The sequence below is a fragment of the Neoarius graeffei genome, chromosome 18 (assembly GCF_027579695.1).
Source record: "Neoarius graeffei isolate fNeoGra1 chromosome 18, fNeoGra1.pri, whole genome shotgun sequence".
Classification (NCBI taxonomy): Eukaryota; Metazoa; Chordata; class Actinopteri; order Siluriformes; family Ariidae; genus Neoarius; species Neoarius graeffei.
The window spans coordinates 65,630,533-65,648,733 of NC_083586.1; the positions used below are offsets into that span (position 1 = coordinate 65,630,533).

The window sequence follows — 18,201 nt, forward strand, 5'->3', positions numbered from 1 at the left end:
CAGTGCAAATCTGAGAAAGAGGATCGGATCACAGATATACACAACTCTGGAATGTCTCTTGGAGCCATTTCTAAACAACTGCAGACCCCATGATCAGTTCAAACAATTGTCTGCAAGTTATTGAAGAAGACGCCTTTATTTGTCACATGCACACTTCAAGTACAGTGAAATTCATCCTCTGCATTTAACCCACCTGAAGCAGTGAACACACACACACACACTCAGAGCAGTGGGCAGCCACACCAGAGCGCCCGGGGAGCAATCAGGGGTTCGGTACCTTGCTCAAGGGCACCTCAGCCCAAGGCCGCCCCAAGTCAACCTAACTGCATGTCTTTGGATTGTGGGGGAAACCGGAGCACCCAGAAGAAACCCATGCAGACACGGGGAGAACATGCAAACTCCACACAGAAAGGCTGTCACCGGCCACTGGGTTCGAACCCAGACCCTTCTTGCTGTGAGGCGACCGTGCTAACCACTACACCACCGTGCTGCCCATATTGTGAGGTGTAGTCACTTTGCCAAGCTGCTTTGCTTCAAGAAAACCCAAACTGTCACCCTCAGCTGAAAGGAAACCACCATGGCACAGCCCTGCCATGAACTGGAAGCTGATGGATCACTGTCTACAGTTCAGTATATTTTATATCACCATGGAATAAAAGGCTGCTATCCAATAAATAACCCTAACCCTAACCCTGCTCCAAAATTGACATCTTCAAGCTTAACTAAAGTTTGAAGCTGACCACACGGACAAAGAAAAAGCCTTCTGGAGGAAAGCTGTATGGTCAGATGAGACAAAGATTGGCCACAATGACCACCATGTACAGAGGAACACTGTACCAGCTGGTGGTGGTGGTAGGATCATCATGCTCTGGGACTGTTTTGCTGCCAGTGGAACTGGTTCATTGTGCAAAGTGGATGGAATAATGAAGAAGGAGGACTACCTCAGAATTCTTCAGCATAAACCATCAGAAACTTGAACATGACTTGGGAGTTACAACAGGACAATGAACCCAAACACGCATCAGAGCTGGTTGTGGAGGATAAAGCAGGCGAACATTAAGCTTAAAACAAGTCCTGACTTCAACCCTATTGAAAATATATGGAGTCGATGCAAAGGAAAAAAAATTAATTGAACTCTGCCAGTTCTACCATGAAGAATCATGAAATATCCAACCAGAATTCTGCCAGAAGCTTGTTCATGGTAAACAAAAATGTTTGGTCAAGGTGAATCTTGTGAAGAGACATTTTACCCAAATATTAGGTGTGCTGTATGTATAATTTTGACCCTGTGTTGGTCTTCTCTTCCTGAGGCGGGGCTTCACTCGGTGCTCAAAGACACACAGGGAAATTCTGATGTGTGTCTTCATGTCTGAGACTGGCCTTAACCGTCTCTGTGGAACATACACTCACCGTACACTTTATGAGAAACACCTGTACATTTATTTATGCAGTTACCCAATCAGAATCAGCCAATCATGTGGCAGCAGCACAATGAATAAAATCATGCAGATGCAGGTCAGGAGCTTCACTTCACATCAAGCATCAGAGTGAAGTAAAAGTGTGATCTCTGTGTAGGTATCATGCCGCCATTTTGTCTCTGGGGACTACAAGTCCCAGTCCTCTTCCGCGTGACCTACGTCACGCGTGGGCGGGATCATCTACGTCATCCTCCAGGAAGGCATAAACCGCCTGGAACTTCTGCTCTTTGTCTCTCGCGTCCGGTTTCCGAGGAGTCTAGATGCATAAAGAGATGCTCTCAAACCCGAAAACACTTCTTTCTTGCAAGATTCACCATCCAGCGCATTCTGTGCCTAACCACTGGCCAAGGTAAAAGTCCAGAATAGCGCGATCTTTAAACTCAACCTGAGTTACAACCAGTTTATTCGTATTAGAAGTGACGTCACGACTGCAGCCCAGGCAGTTAAAAGTTAAGAAGCGATTGAATCCTTTTTAACTCAAAAGCGCTGTGCATCTTATTCTGATCAGAGACTTTTCCTCACGAACACTGAAGTTCGAATCAAGAATCCTCTGCCTTCACGGAAACGACCCAAGTGCTCCACCGGACCCAAGAAGACTCTGCACTTTCTACACGGGCGGCTCACGTGCTTCATGAACAGCGAAGCTCTGCAACGGCGAACATCTTCTTCATATCTTGCTAAAGGCAGGATTAAGTAAGATTTTGGCATTTGGGCATAATTAAGATAGTCTTAGGAATTTGCTTTTATTGGAATAATGTGAATTTAAACCCAGGTTTATCTGTTACACTGTTAGACACGCAGCGTGTTGATTTATTTTGGTTCTATGTTCTCTCAATTGTTTAATAGATAGGCTGTGCATGCTCCTCTCTGACTAACACTTTGATTTCCTTATCATACATTTTGACCTTATCAAGGTTTCAGTGAGTTTGGTAATGTTATGAGTGTGGAATCTTTTTGTTACTGAGAAAACACGTGCTCAACAGGCCTGACCAGGCCTGATACACTTTAGACAGCTTCCCTTTGTCTTTAGCAATACGTGCTCAGTAGGCCTCACCAGGCCTAACAAACACACTTTAGCTAGGCCATAGGGCCTTTCACAAACACACACTAGCAACACAAGGCTAATCTAGGCCTCCACCACGTGTAGTTAGCTACACGAGGCTAAACACATGGTCAAGTCCTTCCCACACACACACACACAAGCACACATTAGCAACAGAGCTAATCCTTTGTTCTATTTAGATAACATTCCCTTGTTTTAGCTAGCAACAAGCTAGGCCATACACACACCCACACCATATCATATTTGTATATATTGATTATCCATTTTTATCTGTTATAATAAATCCATTTATTATCAAAGCTGTGTGTATTCATCTTGTTGGTGTGAACAATATCTGAAGTCCCCAATCTCTCAAAGAATTCAAAAAGGTGCATACAAGTTATGTAATATGGTAAGTGATCGTAATAATTTGGAAATATACCATAATCTAGCTGTTTGGTAATTTATCCAGGATTAATGGTATGATTCATTGAACGATTCACTGAACGATTCACTAAATGATTCACTGAATGATTCACTAAATGATTCACTGAATGATTCACTTCAAATGAGACTGATTCTATGGTATGATTCAATTCAAATGAGTCAAAGTAAACGATTCAATGGGATTGATTCATTTTAATTATTAACCTTCAAATTTAATGAGACTGATTTAATGAGCTTGATCACTTAATTTCAATAATTAACTGATTGCACCTACATCTGTGACATGGCTGTTGGTATCAGATGGGCTGGTAAGAGGGTTTCATAATTATACAGAATTACATGGAGCTTTACACAGTCTTTACATTTTTTAAATAAAGATTCCCACCATTAATTCCTCGGCCCTCCAATATATGGTAAATCACACCATGGGGTTGAGAAAGATTTGAACACTCACACACTGTACAGAGACACTGAACACACCGTTAGCTGAAACGAGCAATAAATTAATCTACAAGCAGAAAAAAATTTCACATGCATATTTCACATGACGCTGTTGTTCTCAACTGATCATCAATTACACCTTATACACCTTTATACCTGGGTCATGATAAGTAGAATAGAATAGAATGCAATTATTTTTATATCATAATAAATGATGAGAAAAGGTAAGTGATTATATTATGAGCTTGTGACAAAAATGACAGTCCATGTCTTGTTTAATTTATCCTTAAAAGCCTATAAAACTGACTTCAGATCAGCTGAAAACATCACCATCGGCCGGAACCATTTCTCACATCATCACTGTGTAACACGGCGTTCATCAGAAAGTCATGTTTTAAAGGCACTTCTCTGAAATGATGATAAATCTAAAAAAAAGGTAACAAATGAAAAAAAACTGAACAAGTTAAAAAGGAATATAACATACATCAAATACATCAGCCAAGTTTTAAAAAAGAACTTTAACTAACGTTAATAAAATATTTGACAAATGCAAATAGAAACACATCTGAGAAGTACTGAAATGTTTTTACACTTGAACTTTTTTAAAAAGTTTTTTTTTTTTTTTGGGGGGGGGGGGGGGGGCAAGAACACATCGAACCTGCTGATACTCAGTTTCCTCTCTGAAGTGACATTTTACTTAAGAACCTCTGAATTGATGAAGTCACAAATGTAATTAATTACAAAATAAGGAATTCAATCATAAAATTCAAACAATTGGGTTCAACAAAAAGCAATAAAAAAGAATCAGAGTAAACACAAAGTTGTTTTACAAACATTAACAATCATCAGTTATGCGGAAGTTTTATAAAAAGTACATTATGGTATTCTGTTAGCCCTGTGATGACCTGGCGACTTGTCCAGGGTGAACCCCACCTTTCGCCCGTAGTCAGCTGGGATAGGCTCCAGCTTGCCTGCGACCCTGTAGAACAGGATAAAGCTGCTAGAGATAATGGATGGATGGATGGATGGTATTATGCTTTCACTAATAGCTGAATTTTGGTTAGTAAAACAGCCGAGCTCTCCAACAGCCAACATCAAGCATCTGAGAAATTTTGAAATGTTTCTACACTTAAAAATTTAAGTTTTTTTAATGTTTTTTTTGGGGGGGTCGGGGAGACCAAGAACACCAAGAACAAGAACACACTGAACCTGTTTAAACGCCATCATTCTTACTCTCTTAAAAAAAAAGTTAGCATATGAAGACACCGAGGAGCAAATTCTGACCAATAAACTGCATCAGCTCCCTCAAGACGAGCTCCTTCAGAAACCACAAACGTAACGGTTCTGAAAAGCGCTTCAGTACACGAGTGGATCACGCCTGAGCTGTATGTCAAGTATTTCACTTCAGTCCTCAAACAAGTCCAGTCCAGAAACAAGTTGTGACTTATAACGAGATTTTTTTTTTTAAAACGAGCTTTAACGGGATTTCAACCCAATCCACCTGAATACCCTGTTAACATTAATCCTGAACACCAGCAGATCTTCAGTTCTGGACCAGCAGCATACTTGAACTGTAACAGAACTGAAAGGGGGGTAAGTCCAAGCCAAAAAGACCCAATATATAGAAAATTGGTTGCAGCAATATTTTTATTTTAATGGTGGAAGTTACTGATGAAAATATATGTAAATCTAAATTAGTTTTCAAAATTTCAGCTTTCTAGATCCAGAGGTTTTTTATTTATGCAATTTTGAAAAATTAATAAATTAGACTTGAATGTACCCCCTACTGTAAATCCTCGCCAGGGATTTTTGGGGTTTTAAATGCATTTTTCTCAGCTTCTCGGCTACACAGAGGTTTGAAATTTGGTAAATTAACTCTCTATATGTTGCTAATCTGGTAGGAAAAAACAGAGCCTTCTATCTAGAAAATCGTAACCATAGGTACTTCCAAAAAATGCTAAAAATTAAGAAAAACGCACTTGCAAGTGGGGTTTAGGGCCCTAAAAATACTCGGAAAAAAATGTGTTCATCTCCTATCACTACCTGGTCTTATTATAAACCAGATTGCCTGGTCACTTCTATAATGGGAGCTCTCTAGATAGAGTATTTACAGAAATATGGCAGATTCACTTACATACCCCACAAACAGTATCATATCTTTAAGACCCTGAATGGAAACGAAGCCCAGGAAGCCCAGGTCTGCAACTTGGTAAATAGTTTCATTAATTCAATCACTACAAACATGTGAAGTGTCATCTTGTTGTTATTTATGCATCGTTCTCTTTTTTCAATCCCTTTTTCAATTCTGGTCTAATTTCAGTAATTTTCAAAATGACCTAGTTCATTAAATACACAGAATAGGGCCCCGGAATTTATCAGTTCATATTTCACCAGTATCTATTACAATAAGCTCTCACAAAGAAAATGAATCTGGTGCTGCAACCACCATCTGGTCATCTGCATGGACCGACCCAGGAGCAACAGTCCTGATCTATTTTGGATCAAATCTCAAAACATTTTTGGAGGTTTATGATTCGATACAGCATATAAATGATACGGAGCTCAGAATTCATGACATGCTTTCAATTCTGACTGATCTCTCATACAGAAATAATTATATTACAGCTTTTTATATTTTAAATAAATTATCCCATTATACACTGCAAACCTGCTCCCATTTCAACAACATCCTTATTTAGTGTCCCATCAGCCCATTTTAACACGTATGGTCGCCACATTTACTACCTTACAGGTGCACTAGGTAGGATTTAGTAGATCTGTTAGCAGAAATGGAATATAATATTGATAAGTATGAGAACGAGTCCTTTATATCCACATGGAGCACAGGTCCATGTCCACGGAGCCGCCCTGTTGCACCACTACAGTAGCTCAGAACAGACAAAGCTCCAGAGAGTTGCTTCTACATTTCATGTTTTTACAAACCTGAATCCAGAAAGGAAGATGAGGAAGAAGGATGAAGAGGAATCAGTGCTTTCTGGAGCTGGTGACCAAGTTTGAGATCCCAAATTATAAAAAATGGAGGATCGTGTTTATTATTTAGCATGAGAAAACGCAAGAGAGAGTGAATGTAAGTACTGGAGCACCTGACAGCCACAGTACGGTCTGATACACACTTGGAAAGGGAAGGGTGAGGGCGGGGCATTCGGTTGGTTGCGATCAACTGAATCCTACATAGTGGACCTTTAATGAGTCACCTTAAATATACACGACATCTCGATCCCAAACACAGTGGCTCAGCCTGAACACTTGAACATGTTTAATGTCTGAAGCTCGGTTCATTACTTTTGCATGAGAACTAATTAAGTGAACATGAAACAAAAGCGCTTATCTGCTTGTTAACTCGTGACATAACGACTGCATTTCCGGGTCCATGCTTTGTGTTTTCAACATGCTGCGGTGTTGTAGGCCTCGGTGTTTGAATGGCATCCAAAATACGATACAGTTGTCATTCTACTGCTTCCCTTACTCTGAGATTATAAGGTTGATGAGATTGATTACACCACCTGGGAGAAAAGAAGAAGCTAAAGCAAGCGCAAAAAGTCGCTGGGCGACTTGTACATCAGTGGCTCATCAGATTGGAAATGAGGGCACATGAAGAAGGAAGATGTTCACTGAGAATATAAAATAAGAGTATTATTAGAATAGAAAGTAAATAATAATATACTCTCATTTATTTCTTTCAGATTTTTCAAGTGTAGGTCATAAAAAGATTTTTCCCGACACCCAGTTATTTTTGTTTAGTGACCGAAAGCTACTGAATTCAAATCACAGACTTCCAATTTTATTAGTTTTTATTTTAAATAGAACAATTAATGAATTTATCTCCACGTGGCCCTAAATTCTCCGCTATTTTTTCCTGCTTCACCATGACCCAATTCAAGATACTACACCATGCATCACGTGGTGGGCTTTCCCTGTTCACGCAAGGCATTGTGGGATAGAAATTTGAAACAGGAGAGAAAAATGGAGGACGTGAGTGTGCGAATGAAATGTGAAAGAGTGACTACAGTAACGGAAAGAAAGTGAGAAGAAAAGACGTTATGTTCTATACGAAGGAAAGGAAACGCAGGACCAAACTAATAAATATGGCACTCAGCGAGCACCTCGGTGTGATCAGCTGTTCGTTTAGCGACAGAATGATGGAACTGTCAGTGTACGCTCAAAGGGAAACCTGTAGATGGCAGTAATGCAACACTGTGGATGCCAGCTGCCGTAAAACCCAAAAGAAGAAGAAGGTAAACCTGTGCATGCGCACACGGACTTCCTCTGTCTGCCTGACTGCGCCAAGCGAGCGATTTCATGCACATTATTTGCTTTAATCCCCTCAAATTAAATAACTTCCCAGCCACAGAATGGCCTGATATTTTGTGAGAGATTACAGAAATAAACAGATATCACAATCGCCACATTTCAGACGCAACTAAATTTCACCGGTTTTATGAAATCGAAAGGCCGTCTAGCTTTAAAAAATTAATTTCTTATCATTTCTTTGGTCACAGCACCATGAACGAAGCTTTTACGCATTTTACAAGATATTAAACTTTCTATCAAGAATGCAGACAAAAAGAAGCAGTGACAGTGAGGAGGCTTGAAGGAAAGCATTGACTCACTTTTCATATTTATAAAATACAATATCTCCAAAAGGAGAGTTTAAAATGGAAACCAAAGTGGCGGGAAGGTGGGACACAAACAGAGGAGATCAGTGATTGGTTATAAGCATAAGCCAGGTGTTACACGGTGATGGTGAATGGAGAGAACCTGCTTTCTAAACTCGTATACCAGCGGCTGTGATGTGAGCTGGAGAGCCGGATGGAGTTCAAGTGTGCTGAAAAAGTCGCTAGATTTGTTGCTAGGCTCTTTTTGAATAGAAGTTTCTAAAGGGGACTAAAAAGTCGCCAAATCTAGCAACAAAGTCTCTGTTGGCACCACTGAAGCAGCGTCTGGACCCGGAAATGGATTCTGACTTCAGACTTAACAAGAAGATTGAGCCAAACATTATATTTTAAGGTGAAAATGTGTACTAGAGGCTTTACTTGCTAGCGGCATTACGCAGGAACCAACTTCAGACATCCAACATTGTGTAGACTTTTTTTTAAACTATTGCTGAAAAATATCTCCTTTTCTTTTGGTCCTGAAATTTTGGACCCTCTACATCTCCACATTCACAGCAGAACTCTCTAAACCACAGAAATCAGACTTTTCATTTTCGTTCAAACATCTGAACATGTTAAAACTGTCCTGTCTCACATTTAGCAGGACTGTGAATAAAAAAAAAAAAAACTTTTAGCAAACAAACTCGTGAGTTACCCGATGAGATTCCGTTAGTAAACAGTATCTGATTTTCAGCGCAAAATCACTTCAGTTCCATTGTTTATGCTACACTGATTTTGCTGTTGAGGTGGAATGTGTTCCTCACATACACACTCCTATCCTTGTGCGTTTTGCTCACTAGCACCATCTAGTTGTGGGGAAAAGTTGTAAAGGTTTCCTTATTCTGTGTCAGAGGTCAGAGGTAGCGTGCGAGTGCATGGCGCGGTTCTTTTTTGAATTTTCTCGGTCCCAGTCGGTGCCTACGGTCTCGTTGTTCCATACGGTAGACGTCTCCGTGTCGCTGATGTAGCCCGGATCACCCGTGTAGTGCGTGGGGTAGATGAGTAAAGGCTCAACGGAGAACGCCCGGAGATCTCTCACCTCATAGTGAGACATGTAGTCCTCCCTACAGAGACAAGTTCATTTATTAATAAATTTAAGATCTAATGAAAAGTGATAATAGAGAAAAATAATGCTGTCTGAGACCTAGCGATAGCAACAATCAAATAATAGTGTCGTATATACAGTGCTGCTTGATATTTCTGCATAAATATGACCTAAAACATCATCAGATTTTCACACAAGTCCTAAAAGTAGATAAAGAGAACCCAGTTAAACAAATGAGACAAAAATATTATACTTGGTCATTTATTTATTGAGGAAAATGATCCAATATTACATATCTGTGAGTGGCAAAAGTATGTGAACCTTTGCTTTCAGTATCTGGTGTGACCCCCTTGTGCAGCAATAACTGCAACTAAACGTTTGCAGTAACTGTTGATCAGTCCTGCACACCGGCTCGGAGGAATTTTAGCCCGTTCCTCCGTACAGAACAGCTTCAACTCTGGGATGTTGGTGGGTTTCCTCACATGAACTGCTCGCTTCAGGTCCTTCCACAACATTTCCATTGGATTAAGGTCAGGACTTTGACTTGGCCATTCCAAAACATTCACTTTATTCTTCTTTAACCATTCTTTGGTAGAACGACTTGTGTGCTTAGGGTCGTTGTCTTGCTGCATGACCCACCTTCTCTTGAGATTCAGTTCATGGACAGATGTCCTGACATTTTCCTTTAGAATTCGCTGGTATAATTCAGAATTCATTGTTCCATCACTGAATGCATGATACTACCACCACCATGTTTTACAGATGGGATAAGGTTCTCATGCTGGAATGCAGTGTTCTCCTTTCTCCAAACATAACACTTCTCATTTAAACCAAAAAGTTCTATTTTGGTCTCATCCATCCACAAAACATTTTTCCAATAGCCTTCTGGCTTGTCCACATGATCTTTAGCAAACTGCAGACAAGCAGCAATGCTCTTTTTGGAGAGCAGTGGCTTTCTCCTTGCAGCCCTGCCATGCACACCATTGTTGTTCAGTGTTCTCCTGATGGTGGACTCATGAACATTAACATTAGCCAATATGAGAGAGGCCTTCAGTTGCTTAGAAGTTACCCTGGGGTCCTTTGTGACCTCGCCGACTATTACACACCTTGCTCTTGGAGTGATCTTTGTTGGTCGACCACTCCTGGGGAGGGTAACAATGGTCTTGAATTTCCTCCATTTGTACACAATCTGTCTGACTGTGGATTGGTGGAGTCCAAACTCTTTAGAGATGGTTTTGTAACCTTTTCCAGCCTGATGACCATCAACAATGCTTTTTCTGAGGCCCTCAGGAATCTCCTTTGTTCGTGCCATGATACACTTCCACAAACATGTGTTGTGAAGATCAGACTTTGATAGATCCCTGTTCTTTAAATAAAACAGGGTGCCCACTCACACCTGATTGTCATCCCATTGATTGAAAACACCTGACTCTAATTTCACCTTCAAATTAACTGCTAATCCTAGAGGTTCACATACTTTTGCCACTCACAGATATGTAATATTGGATCATTTTCCTCAATAAATAAATGACTAAGTATAATATTTTTGTCTCATTTGTTTAACTGGGTTCTCTTTATCTACTTTTAGGACTTGTGTGAAAATCTGATGATGTTTTAGGTCATATTTATGCAGAAATATTGAAAATTCTCAAGGGTTCACAAACTTTCAAGCACCACTGTACATTAACTGGCCACTTCATTAGGAACACCCGTACATCCACCTGCTGTTTTATTTTCTGCAGTTCTGTAATCAGCCGATTCCTCGACAGCAGCACGATGCATCAAATCATGCAGATACAAATCAAGAGCTTCAGTTAATGTTCACAATGTTCAAACATCAGAACGGGAAAAATTGTGATCTCACAGTGAAGCGTGACTTTCTCTCACTGTGGTATGGGTGTTGGTTTGATCCAGATGGACTGGTTTGAGTATTTCAGAAGCTGCTGATCTCCTGGGGTTTTCACACACAACAGTCTCTAGAGTTTACACAGAATGGTGCAGAAAACAAAAAAAACACTGAGTGAGCGAGCGACAGTTCTGTGGGTGGAAACAAATGCCTTGTTGATAAGAGAGGGTCAGAGGGAAATGGACAGATTGGTTTGGGCTTTTTGTCAGGAAGGATATAGTAACTCATATAATCACTCTTTATAGCCGTGGTGAGCAGAAAAGCATCTCAGCATGCAACAGCAGAAGAACACATTGGGTTCCACTCCTGCAGCCAAGAACAGGGATCTTAGAATCAACAACAAGTTCCTATTAAAGTGGCCGAGGAGTGTATTTATATACATTTCACATTTTTTTTTGAGAACTTCATTAACCCTCTGGGCTCTGAGGGTATTTTCTGGCACTCTAATGATTTTGGTTTGCTTTGATTTTGTTGTCAATTTCAACAAATCTAAGCAGTGTTTTCAAAGTCATATGACTTTTTTGTTTTCAGCACAAGTTCAGCTACAATAATATCTCTGTAGTCTGTATGTCATGATTGTACTTTTTAAAAAATAACAGATAAATGAAGATGTTGTAAAAAGCAGTTTTAGAACTGTGTTGGAATGTGTGAAAAAAACATGACCTTACCCATTGTGTTGAACCGTTTTGGTCACTTGAGGTGATTCTGTTCAGTCTGAGGAATGGATCAAGCACAAAAACTTAAAGCTGCTCCTTTGATTTGGACAATTAACTGGCTGTCAAAAAAAATACGTCCTATTGTTTTGGGATAAAGGGTTGGCAGTGGGAGGGGTATTCAATGAGAAGGGTAAAAAAAATTCCATTCCATTCAATGAGAAGAGTGAAAACCCCTCCCACTGCCATCTCTTAATCCCACCAGGTCAAGTCCCAATGGGTAAGGTCATGTTTTTTCACACATTCCAATCCAGTTCTAAAACTGATTTTTACAACACCTTCATTTATCTGCTATTTGACTTTATTTTGGTATTTGACTCTATTCAGTCCGTCTTGAAATTAACTCTTGTACTATTTTACTCAGTTCAGAGCCACAGTCAACTCTGTTACACAATTACTCTGTAATTTTGCTCCCAGTCCAACTCCAAATTTTACTCTCTAAAGAGCAAAATGAACTATTTTGAGGAAAATACTTTTAACTCTGGAAAAATTGCTCAGTCATGTTTCCTGTATATGCACTAGAGTGCACAACATATCAGCCGATCTGCTCATCAGAAATAGAAGAAATATTTACACTTGAGTTGATCTGTGGCGAGATTGAGTCGAAGTTAAAAAAAAGGCACCGTTCATCATCAGTATTGCAGTTCTCAAGATTGAACTGAATCGCTGTCCTGAATCATGAAGCGCATAAAATCCGTGTGCCATCTCGAAACAAGTTTTACCTCCAAATAAGCTAAACTATGTCTGATATATTTTATCCTGTTTACGCTGGGCGTTCCCACGGTGAAAGAGAAACCAATCAAAACCGAAAGAGTGAAAGTGATTATCATGCCGTTACCATGTGAAGTCTTTTTATGAATGCGTAATTGCGCGCTCAGCGCTCCGACTCCGGTGTGACTGAGGAAGGTGACAAGTTTTACATTTCATCTAATTTAGGTCATTTAAAAACTATAATATTATTTGGCAGTGGGCACATAGGAAAGTGTAAAGAATAAAGGTTCTGTCACTATGTTTATCATGCTTGTATGATGACAAACTTGCAAAGATATTTATCTAAATACATGACCTACTCACTCTAAACCTGCTGAGCTTCACCGGAGAAGCTCTCGACCCCAGAGGGTTAATACTCATTACAATAAGCTAAAAAACTCATCCCTTTTCACCATGACACAAACAGCGAGTGTGTTAAACTCTTACACTGGGTGCTTGTCGTACATGATGGGCAGAAACTCGTCTACAGGAAGCATTTTACTCAGAGGCTCCGCCCTCAGCAGCTTATTGGCTCCTTGTAATGAGATCATGTAGCCCAGTGTCCAGTAGGAATAGTCGGCCTCAACCAGGTTGCGGATGTTGGGAACTGGTTTCTCCGGATCATCCACTTGCATCCTCTTCCTCCCGATGTAACTGTGTGTGTGTGTGTGTGTGTGTGTGTGTGTGTGAGAGAGAGAGAGAGAGTTTACTGTTCATCTAATTAGAAGATAAGACACTCATTTTCTCTCATTATCTCTCCATTTCCATCCCTCTAATTATTCAGCACTGTGTAATTTAACTCAATTGCACACTCAAGTGTCATCAGTTCCAGTGTGTGTGTGTGTGTGTGTGTGTGTGTGTGTGTACTCACATTAAATCCCAGTCGAGTCCTTCTGCCTCCACTTCCTGCATCAGTTTCTGCAGTTTCCTTTTAAAGAAGACCTCAAAGCGCAAATCGTCTTCTATAACCAGAGACTTCTGTAGTCTTCTCTCTAATATCTAACACACACACACACACACACACACACACACACACACACACACACCTCTAGTGTTGGAATCCTTACTGGAAAATAGCCGAGCTCTGCCCTGTACATTCCCTTCCTGGTGGAAATGATCCCATAATCCTGTTCACCAGACTGAAACTAAAGCAGCTCAGAGTCTTTTCTGTAATTCTGGAGACCAGGACTATTTTCATGCGGGTCTTATTTCCCCCCCCTCACACATACACATTCTAAAAACCATCAAAATCTCCTCCCCATCAGTAAACACACACGCACACACACACACACACACACACACCTCAGTCCAGATGTTGTAGTGGGACAGGAAGCAGCCAAGTTCTCCTTTAGTCAGCGGCCTGCCATGATACGGATCACTGTAACCCGGCAACATGCTGATCCCTAACGCACGGATCTGACTGTCATTCAGCGCCCTGACAGAGAGAGAGAGAGAGAGAGAGAGAGAGAGATATCAGACATGATATATACACTACTGTTCAAAAGTTTGGGGTCACTTTGAAATGTCCTTATTTTTGAAAGAAAAGCACTGTTCTTTTCAATGAAGATCACTTTAAACTAATCAGAAATCCACTCTATACATTGCTAATGTGGTAAATGACTATTCTAGCTGCAAATGTCTGGTTTTTGGTGCAATATCTCCATAGGTGTATAGAGGCCCATTTCCAGCAACTCTCACTCCAGTGTTCTAATGGTACAATGTGTTTGCTCATTGCCTCAGAAGGCTAATGGATGATTAGAAAACCCTTGTACAATCATGTTAGCACAGCTGAAAACAGTTGAGCTCTTTAGAGAAGCTATAAAACTGACCTTCCTTTGAGCAGATTGAGTTTCTGGAGCATCACATTTGTGGGGTCGATTAAATGCTCAAAATGGCCAGAAAAATGTCTCGACTATATTTTCTATTCATTTTACAACTTATGGTGGGAAATAAAAGTGTGACTTTTCATGGAAAACACAACATTGTCTGGGTGACCCCAAACTTTTGAACGGTAGTGTACATGTGAAACATTCCACATGGACACTTATAAGATGCGAGACAGATTCACACGAATGAGACAGGAGATTTAGCAATCAGCTGTGTGTGTGTGAGACAGAGAGAGACAGACGTACTTGCCATCCACTGCATTTACGATCTTGCAGGTGATCTCCTGCTCCCACAGCGTCCTCAACATTCTCTCTCTCCGATCCGGACGCCTCAGCAGGTTAATCATGAACACCTACAACACCAGTCCTGTAAACATCTCCAAAATACCCCCCACTCCCACCCCACCCCTCCACACACACTGAAAAAAACTGAAAACTGAATTTGAGGAGAAAATTACTCAATACTAGTGAAATTAACTTGCTGCACGGACAGATATTTTAACTTGATAAGTTGGATGCAATCTAGAACTGGGTTTAATCGTCTCAGAATTGACGTCTTGTATTCTTCTAACAGGAAACACTAGATCGTTTCAACTATTTTCAAGATATTTTCACTTGCTAAGATAATTTTTTTGCAGTGCACAAAAAAAAAATACACAGCCTTTTATGTTTCTGAGAAACTGCAAAAGCAGACACCATATAAACAATTACATGTTTTTTTATGATCATCTGCTGTACAAGTCCCTGTGCATGAGCCGTTACTATAGAAGTGATCATGTATTAGAGCGAGTGCGTTAATATAAACCTGCACTACTGTCAGAGCTGCTGTTCTAGAGAATTAATCAACACCTTCTGACCAATCAGAAGTGAATCAGAAACTCAGTCTCACCTCATCGAAGCCCAGTTTATCAGGATGTTTAGGAGGGACGGAGAGATGTGCCGAGGGTTCCACCGGAGAACCACGCACTGAGAACACAGAGACGGAGCACTGTATATACCGTACGGCACACAGTTACAGGAAAGTAAGACCATTTACGTGTTTAATGTAAAAAAGGAGACAGAAGTCTTGTTCCTCTAAACCCATGAGACAATCCTTCACATGGACTCACCCATGACCTCGAGCAGAGTGTGCAGGAAGTTCTCAGCCTCGTCTCGCAAGGAATTACGGCCGTGCAGCGGGACAGGGAAGTGGCCGTAAGTCTCTCGGTTACACAAGTACATCTGAACATCTGGAGAAGGAGAAGAAGTTTTCCAGAGTTTTCCAGATTGGCTTCAAGTAACAGAACACTGATAGTAGAAAGTGTGATAATGAAACAGAATCATAAATTCTGCCACAACGGAGAAGCCGAGAGACGCAGCACTGCATCCGAAACAGAGGAATGAGTAAATAAACACGTTCATTAATAATTCTGGGAAATAAAGCATTAAGTGTCAGCTTAATGCTGAAGTGTACCTTTAAGGTGAGGGACTGGAGCTAATGCTGATGTGACAGGGTGTGCTGTTGTAGGAAAATAATCAATGCCAGGCTGGTGTCACATGACCTGACATGAAGCTGGTAGAAAAGCACACTTCAAGTGTTTTATTCCTCTTATATCACATTGATGCTTTTGTGGAACAGTCAAGAAACATGTAAGTTCTTGCTCTTGCTGACATTACAGCAGGCTTTCTGTCTTTATTCTCTCACATGAATAAGACAAAAAATAAAAACAAAAATGAATAAATAAATAAAAACCCATGCAGCTTGTTCCTCATGTTACTGAGAACCTGCAAAGAAACATAGAGTCCTCTCTCTCTCTCTCTCTCTCTCTTTCTCTCTCAGCATTAACACACTTGTGGTATGTTTCAAAATGGAAATCCTCATCCTGATGTAGTGACACACCCAAACAGACATTTACACACACACACACACACACACACACACACACACACACACACACACACACACACACACACACGTCAAAACTTTATCTTTCATAGTAGGCATCATAACTCGTTGTGTTTGACACATTTATCAGTAGCAGTCCTCTGTAATATCACACGTTAGTATAAAACATTCACAGACGTAAAGAACAGGGCGGGGTGTTGGCACAGACGCCCCGATTCCATTCCAATCCAATCCAGTTAACAAGCTAATGATTTGATTCAGTCCGATGCTATCTGATTCCGATTCAGTCAGAATGAGATGAAGTGCTATGTAGAAAAAGGTAACCAACAGAGTGGCATTTAAAGGGGGGATATGCGTATTGGGGAAGCCATGGCCTAATGGTTGGAAAAGCAGCTTTGGGGCCAAAAGGTTGCCGGTTCGATTCCCTGGATCAGCAGGAATGGTTGAAGTGCCCTTGAGCAAGGCACCGAACCCCAAACTGCTCCCCAGGCTGCTCTGGGTATCTGGATACGAGCGTCTGCTAAATGCCATGAATGTAATGTAATGTTTCGTCCTGAAGATGTCAGAAAAGTTCCAGCTTCACCTCCGATACTCGAGACTCTTTCCAAACAATTCTTTCACAATCTTGCGCAGACACACACACACACACACCTGCCATGCGGGCGGAAAAGGCGAACACGATGACATCATCAAAGGCCCAGGTGTAGTCGGGGTGTGGGGGGTAGAAGGCCAGCTCGCTGGAAGCTTGTTTCCTCAGATCCAGCAAGAAGGTGGAGTGAACCATGGGGACGGGGAAGCAGCCACGCCTCTCCCGATGCCTTATGGGCATGTAGTCTGGGGTGCGTCTGTAGTAGCCCTGTACACACACACACACACAAACTTGTACTTCTATCTTTGTAGGGGCTCATTAACATAACACATTCCCCCGCCCCTTACCCTAACCATCACAACTAAATCCCTAACCCCGCCCCTTACCCTAACCATCACAACTAAATCCCTAACCCCGCCCCTTACCCTAACCATCACAACTAAATCCCTAACCCCGCCCCTTACCCTAACCATCACAACTAAATCCCTAACCCCGCCCCTTACCCTAACCATCACAACTAAATCCCTAACCCCGCCCCTTACCCTAACCATCACAACTAAATCCCTAACCCCGCCCCTTACCCTAACCATCACAACTAAATCCCTAACCCCGCCCCTTACCCTAACCATCACAACTAAATCCCTAACCCCGCCCCTTACCCTAACCATCACAACTAAATCCCTAACCCCGCCCGTTACCCTAACCATCACAACTAAATCCCTAACCCCGCCCCTTACCTTAACCATCACAACTAAATCCCTAACCCCGCCCCTTACCCTAACCATCACAACTAAATCCCTAACCCCGCCCCTTACCCTAACCATCACAACTAAATCCCTAACCCCGCCCCTTACCTTAACCCTCATTCTAACCTGAACCCTAAAACTGACTATTACCCTTCAAACAGCCCTTTGAAGAAGTGAGGACCAGACAAAATGTCCTCACTCTGTTAGTAAAAAAAATGCTTTCTGGTCCTCAATATGTAACAAGTACACACACACACACACACACACACACACACACACACACACACACTACCTGAGAGGTCATTCCACACCAGAAGTTGGAGTACGCAGCTCTGGACTCCAACATTGGTGCCACAATGGTTTTATTTTCCTTCATCAGCTTCCACAGGATGTCAGGGTTCGTGAGAAGATTATCACAGTCCACTAACTAGAGAGAGAGAGAGAGAGAGAGAGAGAGAGAGAGAGATGTAAATAACACCCCATATCCAACAGGGGACAGTGTACACAACTGACCTGCGGCTCTGTAATGCTTATACACACTCGCCCTGTCGTGGTCTGGAAGCGGCTTACAAACACACGCAGTCATAATAACAGGAGTTC

At 41.3% G+C, this 18,201-nt stretch overlaps 1 protein-coding gene across 7 annotated transcripts in view; it reads right to left on the minus strand.

Annotated features, from left to right (window-relative positions):
- Window positions 1-3,144: 3,144 nt before the first annotated feature.
- Window positions 3,145-18,201, minus strand: part of colgalt1b (collagen beta(1-O)galactosyltransferase 1b) — a 34,739-nt gene continuing 19,682 nt past the window's right edge. For 3 of the 7 annotated variants that reach the window (XM_060899272.1, XM_060899270.1, XM_060899271.1), the window contains exons 4-12: window positions 17,894-18,028; window positions 16,918-17,122; window positions 15,491-15,610; window positions 15,271-15,347; window positions 14,628-14,734; window positions 13,798-13,930; window positions 13,367-13,494; window positions 12,943-13,149; window positions 3,145-9,145 (exon numbers count right to left, since the gene is read on the minus strand). In XM_060899272.1, coding sequence (XP_060755255.1) covers window positions 8,929-9,145; window positions 12,943-13,149; window positions 13,367-13,494; window positions 13,798-13,930; window positions 14,628-14,734; window positions 15,271-15,347; window positions 15,491-15,610; window positions 16,918-17,122; window positions 17,894-18,028 — 1,329 coding nt within the window. In that variant the 3' untranslated portion in view covers window positions 3,145-8,928. Of the gene's footprint in view, window positions 9,146-10,748; window positions 11,103-11,700; window positions 13,150-13,366; window positions 13,495-13,797; window positions 13,931-14,627; window positions 14,735-15,270; window positions 15,348-15,490; window positions 15,611-16,917; window positions 17,123-17,893; window positions 18,029-18,201 lie in introns of those variants that run through there. The other 4 variants (XR_009650583.1, XR_009650582.1, XR_009650584.1 and 1 more) reach the window with 4 other exon arrangements.